Raw genomic sequence first — 13004 nt, 5'->3', positions numbered from 1 at the left:
GAGTCACGGTCACGGGATTGTGAGAGAGCGAGACAAAATCGCTGCGTCGTGGGAACATAAGTAAGCATTCCGTGGAAGCTTCTGTTGCCATGCGCCGTGATTGGCTGAGAATTACATCAGCGAACCCAGAACACTGCCCACACAAAAGGGAGAGGAAGGCTGTAAAGGCAGTCATTGTCCGAGCACCGGGCCGAGCGGTCGTTGTTTGGGCGATGGCTCAGTGTTTTATATATATATTTTTTTAGATATATTTAATTTTTATTTATTATATTCAGAATATAGGGTACTTTACCATGAATTAAAAAAAAACAGGTAATACATCGAACATTGTGTATGAATTTCTTCTTTCTTCGTGACCTGCAACCTGTATGTTCCACTCATCACCTAATTTGAGCTAGCCGGAGCTGGTGGGTGGTGACAAAATCAAAGTGAATCTCTGTTGTGTTCATACCATTTAATGTGAAATGCAACATACATCTACACTAAACATAAAAAATAGTGTTCAGTATTAAATTATTTAAAAAAATAACTCCTTGAAGCCTTATAAAACTTTCACTTTCAACATTTTCCATGTGTTTGGTCAAATAATGTCAGAGAGTATTAATTTTTTTTACAAGTTGGATGACTTGAGTTTTCATTAAAAAATTATATATAGGACTGGTTCTAAAATATGTTTGTCAAATTTTTTGTCTCCAACGATAGTGGAGACTTAACTAGGTGAAACATAACTTCCTATTTTCTCCGTCAATTGAAGTTGGGCAGATAACTTAAAATATGTTTTTTAATAATTTCACACTAAAAATTACAGAGAAATTAAGAAAATGGTACTAAGCAACATAGTATTTCATTACTTCTGACACTTTAGATATGGTATTGTCGGTACCATTGTGAGTGACATCTTGTATAGACTTTATTACTTTCCATACTAGGCTTACTGAACAAATGACCATTACTTACTTGCAGAACCAATTGGCGGATAATACTCTAGTGTCATGCCAATTATGCCCTTGGGTTAAATTCTGGCTGAAATTAAGAATATTAATAATAGAATTAACTTAATAGTTTTCTAATAAGAAAACCAACAAGAGAAAATTTTTATAAATTAGACACTCGAGATAAATTTGTTTGTGGCCAGTTGTCACAATAATTTTGCAGTATTAGTTAGTGGTGTCAGTTTGATGAATCGGTATTGTCTCTCTCCGGAGCAGAGTTGAGTTAGTTGCACTGACTGACACTGGGTGGTTGTTAGGTACGTGATGTCCCTGAACACACGGCCGACGCGTGTGCTGGTGTGTAGTAGCAACAGCCGTCCACTACTATCTGTGTGCGCGCACGCAGCCGGTGGCCATCTGCTGGTAGCGGATGTGGAAGCCTGTCTCTCGCAGCGGCCTCGTCACCTCGTCCGAGTGGAACCTCAGCGTGATCGGTCCTGCCGCATGGCCTGGAACCAGTCACACGCGAGCTAGTCTTCCAGCTCTCGCCACAGATGTGGACCATCCAACCTCGGGAACGAGCAAATTCGCACATTCTAATGTTGCAAATGCACTTATAAACACAAAGCTTTGACACACATTTTCATGTAGGATTCTTTAAAATTACTCTGAGAGTGATAAATATACACTAGTTTAGTTTTCAACTACATTCCTGGACGTGAATAACCGCTAGAATTCGCTGACAGAGCAGCGATATTGACTATTCAATAATTTTATTTGCAGTCCAAAACTTTAAGCTCTGCAATGAAACGGCCAATGTACCTGGCGTTCACTGCTGTGCCTCCCCAGGACAAGGGGAAGGGGTGCAGCGTTACGCTTCACTCAGTGGCGGATTCACCAGCAGGGTGAGTATGCTTGAGCCTAGAGCGGCAAACTTTGGGACCAAATTTTTTTTTTTGCTACCTCATAGAAATCGAAAAGATTTCTGCATGACGGTTTTCTGTTTTCTGATGTATTACAGATAAGACGTCTGCAACAAATTTTGCCTATGACTTTCCCCTCTCCCTTGTCGTACGTTCCGTGAATCCGTGTAGCAAACTTAAACTTCCATATTCTAGAGTAAAACAGCTAGTTCGCCCCCCCCCCCCCCCCCCCCCCAACCAGTAATCGGCCTCTACGCCCTCTGCCCACGTGATTGGGCTTTGATTAGCTCAAAAATATACCCAAAAATTATTTTACGTGCAATTTCAACAAAATTGTTGGATTGTAAGAATAATGCAGGACATGAGAATTGTAGAGGCAAGGGCGGCCAGGGGCACTCACTGGTGACGGGCGACGGGAAGGAGGTGTTGTCGGGCGGCTCCAGGATGTAGCCGGTGCGCAGCTTCTCGGCCGTCTCCACCACGGCCAGGCCCGACAGGCTGCGGCCGCAGAACTTGTCGCAGGAGCTGGCGGTGAGGGCCACCGGGTCCCCGTAGGCGTCCAGCTCGTCAGGCCCCCCGCCGCGGCCGTCCACGAGGTAGAGGTAGTCGTGCGTGGCCGTGTCGCAGGCCAGCGTGCCCGCGCGCCCCACGCCTTCCTCCAGCGCCTCCCCTGCGGCGGCATTCCCTTCTCTCCGAGACTCCGAGCAACTGAGACTACGTGTGTGTGTGTTGTTGTGTGTGTGTGTGTGTGTGTGCGTGCACGTGTGTGTGTATACACACACACATACACATACATATATATATATAAAATTTTATATATACAGTGTAAACTCTTTATAACATCACTCGATGCAATGACAAACTCCTTAAAACTTCGAAATTGCTTGACTTTGACTGGTTTACCTTGTTTTCTATACATTAATACACTCTATATAGCGTCACGCTCACTCTATTTAACGACAACAATACGGCATTGTAAATCATAAAGCAGTACTTTCTAAGTTGCCGAAGTTGTTGATAAGAACTGCAGCTGTGTACGTTCTTTTTGTTTGCTGGTTTGTTGTTGTATTATCTAGCACGTGTTTTACTTCGACTGACGTAACGGAGATTCCAAGAAATGTTGTCTTTTGTTTTTGTATGATGAACTTGCACATGTTTACCTCAGTCACTAGACTTTTGTCAAGTTGTTTACACGTTATCATTATCGCAGTTGCTTACAGACTTTCCAACTGTAAACATGGCGAGTAAACGAAAATCTTTGTGTATTGACGAAAATTTTTATTAATACGCTCAATAGAGGCGGGAAAAAAGATCAGTGATGTTGGAAGACGCTTTGGATTTAGCCGCTCTACCGTGTCTACAATAATGTTATTTGTATGAATATAAATGTTCGGGTGTAAAATGTGTACTATATTAGTAAATCTAAATACATATTAATATAGAATAGTAAAATGATATCTTTTCTCTCCATTTAACGACCACTATCTATTAACGCCGATAAATGCTTAGTCCATTAGGTGTCGCTATATAGAGTTTAGACTGTATATATAGAGTTACACTTATCACTGACTTACTGTCTCTAACTTCAAAGAGATATGTATAACAGGCGTATCATGAAGCACAAATATTAGCCTACTCCATAGAGAGATGTATAAAATAAACAATGGAAAAATTGAAATACAGTTACATAAGTGTTTGTTGTATTTATCATTTTTCAACGGGCGCCTAGTACACAATATAATTATGAAATCATGTGTTAAACGTAAGGCCAGGCTGCTGTTAATTTAACTTTTTTGTATAACGGCTAGCACAACATGTGGTTTATAAGATTCTCATACATTCAACCCTTTCGAACAATTAAACTAAGATTGTAAACACCCTTTGTTTAGTTCATCTGAGTGAACGTGTCCCTAACTGCAAACTGACATCAGACAACACTCCCTGACTTTTCAACTCCGTGGTCTCACTTATGCTATTGTTAGAGCCAAGATTATATGGTTTTATTTTGAACCTGATTTCGTCATTTAAAACCACACATTTCGTCGTTATTTCGTCTTTTAAAAAAATATGGCTTTTTTAAGCTATTCATGGTACTTACACAATATATTTCACGATTGTGACATAAAAAATAGCAGTTGGGCCTATTGTGTTGTTTAAAATCACATTTAATCAACATTTTAATGTTATGATTAAACATTTTCTCTTAAAAAGTACCATACATTCTCAGGAACTCTCAAAAAATCTGATATTTTGGTAAAAAAAAACAAAAATAATTGGGAAAAAAATTGTAAAACTCACAATAAAAGCTTATAAAAAGCCATTATTTAACACGCAGCACATATTTTGTGTGGGTTTATAATAATTGCACTAATGTTCGTATAAGAAGAGAAAAAAAATCGGACATTCTGCTTAAAAATACGGCAGCAGTAGCTTGTGCAACGTAAGTGGGAGCGCGGGAATCTCGTCTAGACAGGCTGGCGGCAGCACAGGCGGCGGATGCATGACATCATACGGCTTACCTCTCCTTCCCTTGTCCAGACTTCAAGGTTCATCCCTCCCAGGAATACAAACCATCGTGTCTCTCTCCCCCTCCTCTCTCAACGTCCTTTGGCATGTGAAACTGTCAACATCCTTCCTCCCCTTCTCCAAACTGCGTGCAACGAAAGCAAGGTTTGTATAGTCCATTTATGGTAAAATGAAAAATTCTTAAGGGCCCCCGCGACAGCCATTTACCGTTAATTGTTTTGATACAATTTGAAACAACATTATTTCTGCTGGAAAATCACTGAAACTTCAAAATTTATTTAATGGAAAAATTTAGCAGGGCCGTAAAAGTATTCATTTTTGCCGCAAATGAACTATACTCGCCCTTCCTGCCGGACAACATTCTCGGCGCGTGACGCATGGCAACTGCAGTCGTGTGCCGCGCACAGCCACGAAAAACCTACGCGATTTCCAAAATACACTAGATATCCGACTGGAGTCTGCTTACGAAAAGCATTTAAGAATTTGTTAATGCCCAACTGGTTCTTTTGATATAGGATCAAGAGGATTTAGAGGAGATAAAATGGGTAAAAGGCATGTTTTCGAAGTTTTAGGTGTAAAAAACCCGTTACAAATTTCTTGAAAGTATCAGAGGGAAATGCATTACACCTTTATCTTTATTTTTCCGCCATATAATGTTACGGTCACCGCTCAAATTTCACAGTTATCTGATGGGAACGAGATGACTGCGCGCCAGTTCAGAGCCTTGCACTTAGAGGTTTTACCGCGCTAGAACTACCATTGAGCGTCGCTCTTATCATCCCGCTTCACTAACACACACACTGACCAGACGGCGCCTTGAAGCTGATTAGAGGAAGCACGTAGAAATGCAAAAGCAGGAAATACTTCCAGCTTATCAACCAGGACCCGGGCAAGTCTTGACTATCAAGCTTTTCACATTAAAATATAAGAGACTTGTATTGTGTAATTTCGGTGTTATTTAGCGGTTTTTCTTAAAAATCGCTTTTATCGCATTTTCCATATAAATTCGCGATTTTGCGATACACCATATAATCGTGGCCCTGGCTATTGTCGATTCCAAGATAGTGTGTATTGAATTATAATCATTCCAGTTACCCTTCGTGTAAATGTGTATATTTTATTTCATAAGGTGATTTTAAAACTTTAATACAGATTACTTGATTGGGGGACGGAGATATAAGGTGAGGCAGTGACGTACCCACAAGGAGGAGTAGAGATGGTATTAAGTAGCTTGGGAGTCACACACTGGTTGAACAAAGTATATCCGAATTAAAAAAAAGGTTCTAATAGCTAACATAGGTACACAGAGTCATTCTAACAGCACTAATTATGTTTTGCCGTATTCATGCATCATGAGCAGTGCGAGTGTTCTTCGTGTAGCTTTCCGTAATGAAGCTATTTTTAAATATGTCATGCTGGTGACTGGTTTAGCAAATACACTAGAGTCTATAACTTATCAGACAAAAACAGACAAAAACATGTTATATGCGAAAATGTCTGATAATAGGATGATGTTAAAAAAAGTCTATTAAACGACAAACTATGTTATAATTTTACACAATAAGCACCTAATAATAATGTGTTAGAATAAAACAACGAAATAAAATAACTGGAAATACAGCTTGGTTAAATAATTAGTTGCGGTAAAGTCGAAAGCACCAAAAATAGACTACGCTTGCGCAGCTTGTAGTTTTTGACGCGTATTGATTTTTTTTTAACGATAGGATGTGGAACATGAAAGGTCGGATGAGAGAGACTCTACTGCACATACTGCAGTTTCTAGGGGCCAGCAGTCATACCCACCATCGATGGAGTTGATCCAGAACTTGGAGCCGTCCACTTGTCTGTATACAATCTGGCAGGTGTTTGGTAGTCGCTTGATGCACATGGCATAGTCCAGGTTGCTCTGGTAGTGGCCCTGGCCTTTGTCGTAGTTGAAGCTCTGGATGCTGCCCGCCTCGCCGGTGAAGTACTGCAGACAGCCTGCCGGGGCTTCAACAGGGACAGACTGTTGGCAACAGTGCTGGCCAGAGAAATATCAAGTATCCAAACAAATTTCCATAATGTTTCGTTTTAACTCTAACGTTGTTTGAAATTTCTATTAGTTAATATAATTGCACTTACAAATTTCAACATTTAAATAATTTATACTAGGGTAACGAAATGCATACCTTTTTTTTATGTAATTAAATTATAATTTCAAATAATCAATTGAAATATTTGATACGATATCAAAGTAACTCACCGACAAGTTCCGGGTTCTCTACGCAGTCGATTTGCGTGACTTGTATTCTCCACTCGTACGGCTTAAGACCGGACGTCATGACCATGAGGGAGACAGAAACACCGTCGGTTGCGGCTGTGTCGACTGGAACATATACTAGGAAAGGGGAAGGGGGGGGGGGGGGGGGGGGGGAAATTGAAATGCATAACCATGTATTATTGCATATTATGCTTCTGCATCTTTAAAAATGAATTCATTTACATGCTTATAACATTAAAATAAAAATTTTTTTTAGTCAATCGTGTGTATTCCAACACAAATCCTTTATAAAGACTGATTATTAAATTTAGTTATTTACTGTAGATTTTTTGTCCTTTAGGAACAGATAGCACTGCATATTTTAACATTTCCACAATCTAATATTTAACCTGTTTAAGTAGTAGCTATTTAAAATGCTTGATATGACCCTTTGTTTATGTCGTAATGTCGTACCGCCACAGGAACTTGTGGTGAATAAGTTACCAACGCATCCCCGCAGTCGCCCGCCACTTCGGAACGCACCCGTTACGTGCCTCCATCATTTACGGAGATAGCCCATTGTCCGTTTCGATGTAATGCGATTTAAGAAATTACCAGAATGTCATAGGAACTTCTTCCGATTAATTAAAGTCAGTTGAAACAAAATTTAAGCCGTTTTAAAGGTATAATGCAATTTAAAATCAACACACACCGATCACATGGCTGCTAACAGTGCAGTCCAAACAAATCGATATCAATTTTCTCTGTGCCTCCAGTGTTATAACTTATGCTATGTTAGGGTAAAAAAAGATAGTGTTTTAAGTTATATTTTTTAGAAACATCTCAATAAGTGAGGGTGGGGGGAGGGCACTCTCATTTCACCAGGACGTAAAGTTACGAAGAATTATGCAAGAAACCTTTTGGGAAGTCGACAATCATTTTATCTATTTTCCTGATAATAATTAAAATCTTGCTGATTCACTGAAAATAAAGTTTTCAAATATATGTTTAAATCAAACACTTAAATTTACTTTTTTTAATCTCCAGATTTATTAAAATTTTATTTAAACATTTTATTGAAATAAACTAAATATTGAGATTTTCTAACAGAATCTTGTGGTAATCATTGATTCTCATTGACATTGTATTTCAAGTTTGTACATAAATTATTTGGTTCATTTATAAAAAATAAAATATTCCTAAAATAACCTCTTTATTTAAATTCTCTTATGAAATATTTTGATAGTAGTTATAACTTGAAGTGTTCCAAATAGCTTTAAATTTGGAATATTGTAAAAACATTAAACATAGAAAGAACATTCAATGAGATTTTATTCTATTACTTCTCATTTACCATTATAACCAAAATATTTAAGTATATTTTGTTAGTTGGTATTTATTTTGTTTTTCTTTTTTATTTACCTTTACAAAAAAAATGTTTGATGACTGTTTTGGTATTTTCTGCTACCCATTAAATTTATACCCAGCGATATCCAAACTCTTCCAAAAATATATATATGTATAAGCCATGTTTCTGCCGCCTATATCTCGCAAATAGATGTTAAGGCACATTTGAATTATGGTATTCTGATGTTTCTGCTAACTCTATTCATTTGAGCACCTTCATACGAATCGCACTGTCAATATGGTTGCCATCCTGGTGTGTACTGAATCGAATCCACAGCAAGGAAGATTCTTGAACGACCGTTACAATTGACACGCTATGTAGTTTTTCAAGAGGTTCTTCATTAAAAACTATTCTTTGTCAAATATTTTCTATAATTTCATACATGTATATCGGAAATATTTTCATTTGTACAATTTTAAAAGAAATGGGACTTTTAATAAATTGTTCGTGAATATTAAATTAAAGTGATTGTTATATTCTATATTCATCATTTTTCAACGGGCGTCTAAGGGCCCTCGGCAAATGAAAAACTTACACCGATGTTCACGTAGTTTTTCATCTTTCGTTAAACCAAGTTTCAGTTGCATGATTAACTACGTGTTTAAAATTGTTATTCGGAAGCACTAAGATAATGTCTGATACATTTCAGACAACATTTACAAACATTTTTTTTCTGTTACTATTACTTAAAACAATGAAGAGATTGATACTGTTTTTAAAATGTACTGTTATTCACTTACTATGTTGCCCAAAGTTTTCCCCGCACAACTCAGACAGTCCAAAGCCATTTGGCAGTGTTGTCATGACCATGAATCTGTCGTTTCGGCAAATTCCCATTGAAGAATGGGGTCCCATGATGGAAAAACGATCAAAATCCAACCTGAAATTAAGTTGATACACATATATATATATATATATATATATATATATATATATATATATATATATATATATATATATATATACATACACATACACATATACACACACAAAATTTTAATAGTGATAATATTAAATAGTAATTGGAATTTCCATGCTCTATTGACATCCAAATGGAAGGTAAGTAATGTAAACTGAAATCATATTTAACATAACAGAAAGTTAAAAAAAAAAAAAAACTTATTTTTACTATGGATAATACTATAAAAACTACTTAGGTGAAGTAAAAGAAATTGATGCCCAAAAACAATGTGAATTATTTTATACCGTGAGCTAATAGATACCTAATCTATTAATTAAATGCAATGTCAATCTAGGTAATCCCATGGTTAATTTTTTTTTAATTCTCAGGTTTTTAATGTAACCTAAATTGACAATCCTATGGAAGGAATTAGCTGCTTAAACAGCTACATTAGTAAGCTATAATACTCATGATCATCACTTCAACATGATGTCACTGGCTCGGCGACTAAACACCAGCAGATGAAAGGATGGCGATATGTTTACTTCTCATATAGCCTACATTAGTATAAGGATAGTCATCTTATAGGATCACTGTAAGACGTTTGTCACCACCTCATTGAAAACTTCTTTACTGAGCATTTAATGTTCTAATAAATTTATTTCGCACTGGCTTCGCTCGCCCAATTTCCGGGTACTGCTGATATTTTACAATTGTAAGATTAGTATGTGATAGGCTATATTAAAACATATTTACTACAGATGAAGGTACAATAAATGGTCGGAAGCATAAAATGATTTAATTCAAAACAAAACCATTCAAGAATGGTATTTTTTTTTAAATTGGTTATATGTAGGCCCTTTTAATTTTTAGTGTATATTAAGTATCTGATTTTATAACTTCTGTTTTAATGTTTTCGAGGTATATTTCACTTTGATGAAATCAAACTTATCTCCTTTTTCGTTTCATGAGGATGACATTTTAAAAATTTGTTAAACACACGCTTATTTCTTTTTAGTTAAGTATTTGTCATCCCTTGGTCTGCAGGCCTCGTTTTCCGAGCCTTCACCACCGTGTCAGGAGTTTTATTCCAGCATAACTGACAAGGAGATAAGTCCATACAAAGATGTTGCCAATTACAAAAGTCAAAATTTCCTTCTCGCTCGCAATCACCTAAAGTGAGTGGACTCAGCGTTAGCAGGTCAGAAAAAAAAATCACCTTTTTCGGTGAAGTCTAGTTTTAAATTTGTCTGGTTTAACAGTTCCAACTGATTGACTAATGTCAATATGTTAAATGTGAAAAAGTAAACAGGACAATGGCCGGTCTTTTTTTATTGTCATGTTCTCCATTAATTAATGTCATATCTTAAAAGCAAAACTAATGTAAAAGTATGACTGTAGTTCTTTTTACTTCCCCCCCCCCCCCCCCCAAATCTATTAATGCAGACTGCTTGACTACCAGCTGCACAAAATGAAACACATATCAAAATAAAACTTAGTAATATCACCAGACATACATGAATGTGTATCATTAAAAAACAAATCAAAGAAATATCTCCCTAGCAGAGTTGGTACAATAACAAGTGTTTTTTTCAATAGTATCCATAGCCATACTTACATTTGAAGAAATTACCTGATTTGGCAGATATTTTCGTTGATTACGTCAATTCTGTAGTCGCAGAATGAGCCTACCGTGTCCACGTTGGGGTAACTCGGGTTGACGAAATACGACACAGTCTGCGCGGAAGTGTTACGACAACTCTTCTCCACTGCAAAATAGCAATAATTAGTACCATGATTATTGAGAACATTTAATTTATAAAGTTAATTATTAACTTCCACATTTTCTAGAACCCATTATGTATTTTCAAAAAATCACAATGTAACAATATTTTAAAATTTAAAATTTGTTAAATTTCTGCAGAACTATCAAAAATATTAAGGCATACATCCCTTTGCACTAGGTACCAAGTAGAGTTTCAAACTCACAAGAGCATGCATTCGCTACTAAATGTGTGTTTACCATTAGTTAAATCAATAATAAAACGAAAACCTTGTTTGACTCTCTGATATATTCTGCCTTGATATTAGAACATCACATTATCGCTCGAGTCATGCACACATATTGAGGTCATGCTGAAATTTCTGCATGCAACAAGAACAGACTTAACCTGCCAATCCCAGGCTTACATGGTTTGAGGTTCACATTTTGTATTAATATAAATACTAAACATTTTTAGTTTCAAAATAATAGCAGTTGAAAATAGTTACATATTTGTTATTATTTGGAGGTAAGACACCCAAACCGTGGTTCATGGGCCATTTTTGGTCTGCCGAGGCTAGGTAATAGCCCACCACACTGACAGTATAACTTCTCTACTAAACTAAATGAACTTAAATAAACAAGATAACAAATCATTACTATATTTCAATCAGAAAATAAATTGACATGAATGAAAACTGTAATTAGCTGATAAAACACTCAGATGTTGTGTAATAATGTTCTATCACAAACCACAATGGTATGAAACAAGGAAAATAAATCAAAAGGGGAACGGGTGTTCGTTACTGGTACTAAGAATACCATGTACAAAGTACTAATTGCCAAGCTTTTTTTTTTTTTTAATTTTTGTAATGGCCCTTAATTATAAAAATGTTTAACACAAATTAATATTATGTGTATCTTATAAAGTAAATGTGAGATAGCTGTGAAACCCGCTGACATGATGTGCTATAGTATGCTCGGGAGGGCTATTTTGTGCTGAAAAGGCATACCTTAAGTTGATTTTATAACCAATTTGGATAACACAAAAAAAAAATCTGCAAAGCAAACTAATCGTGTAAGATAGGGTAGCATGCATAATCAAATCATAAGCCTTCAAATGATATTTCAGCCCTGTGTCATTTACTATTAGGTAAAAATTAATATTTAAATTGCCGCCACCAGTGCTTGTAGGGACGAGCATGTTTGGGACTCAGAGAATCATACAGAGCCATCCAGAGAAATGACTGCAAGATTCTGTCTGTTTTTTTTATTTTTTTTATTTGGAAACTTGATTGCTTAGTTAAAAAAATCACATTATATTTAAATCTACTAAATATATAGGTACTGACTATAAACTTTTTTTCCTTGATGCTGACCACACTCGTTAGTGCTGTATCTGCTCGCACAGCCGTTACGCCCGCTCGTCACCTTGCCAAGGCGTGCGGGTGACAGTGCGTTGCGATGAACACACTCAGTGTGAGACGAGTGCAACACGGCGCTACATAGTGTACAATTGACGTCACCGACAGATCGATTGCCACCCGCGTGACAATCAATCAGGCTCTTTTTGATGGGACGTCTAATAAATCGATGAACGCCGGCTGCACGCACGAAAAAGTGTCCCGTTAGGCTGTGTCCCGTTACTCTACGCTCATTGTTCATTTACCCTGTGTCCCATTACGCTCATTGTACGCTTGCGCCGCACAGACAGAAGTTAAAACTTAAAACTTTGTTTATAAATGTTTAATATTAAATAATTTCTACGTCAAAAATACTTAAGAAAATGAATCTGATTACTAGTATAATTTCAAGTATTTATTATTTTATAATTAAAATAAAAATGATTAAATTTTATTCATAAAAGTATGCAATCATTTAATCAATGTTTTGTCAGACGTTGTCACGTTAAACTATCGTCCGTAAACCAACTTTACAGACAACCAATCTTTTGCTTTGAACATGTTACATTATTTCTGAATGTCATTTATTAGACAATGTTTTCTCATTGACACTTAATGCATAATTAATAAGATTTTCAGATATGTTGCGAATTATCGCAAAGTCATGGTCTCGCCTACTCCACAGTTACACATGAATTCTCGCGGGAAGGGACCTCCAGTGCCATCTTCTGCGACGGAGCTAGACGCATATCCCACCGCCGTGCCTATCGTCGTTTGTGTTCACCGATCTTCAGAGGGATAGTAAGTTTCATTCTTTAACTAGCTGCCCAACCCGGCTTCGCACCGCTATACTAATGGAATAAAATTTAGTCACATCTCCCATTTACAGTAATGGTAAATAAAAAAA

At 36.7% G+C, this 13004-nt stretch overlaps 1 protein-coding gene across 5 annotated transcripts in view; it reads right to left on the bottom strand.

Annotated features, from left to right (window-relative positions):
- Nucleotides 1-437: 437 nt before the first annotated feature.
- Nucleotides 438-13004, bottom strand: part of LOC134539425 (uncharacterized) — a 33239-nt gene continuing 20672 nt past the window's right edge. For 4 of the 5 annotated variants that reach the window (XM_063381454.1, XM_063381452.1, XM_063381455.1 and 1 more), the window contains 6 exons: nt 10566-10701; nt 8772-8911; nt 6627-6761; nt 6185-6373; nt 2256-2525; nt 438-1441 (listed from right to left, as the gene is read on the bottom strand). In XM_063381454.1, the coding sequence (XP_063237524.1) occupies nt 1317-1441; nt 2256-2525; nt 6185-6373; nt 6627-6761; nt 8772-8911; nt 10566-10701 (995 nt within the window). In that variant the 3' untranslated portion in view covers nt 438-1316. Of the gene's footprint in view, nt 1442-2255; nt 2526-6184; nt 6374-6626; nt 6762-8771; nt 8912-10550; nt 10702-13004 lie in introns of all 5 variants that reach the window. The other variant, XM_063381456.1, reaches the window with a different exon arrangement.

This window comes from Bacillus rossius, chromosome 15, assembly GCF_032445375.1.
Source record: "Bacillus rossius redtenbacheri isolate Brsri chromosome 15, Brsri_v3, whole genome shotgun sequence".
In the NCBI taxonomy this organism is placed as follows: Eukaryota; Metazoa; Arthropoda; class Insecta; order Phasmatodea; family Bacillidae; genus Bacillus; species Bacillus rossius.
Note: the sequence above shows the minus strand (reverse complement) of the source record. Positions and strands in the feature narration are given on the sequence as shown.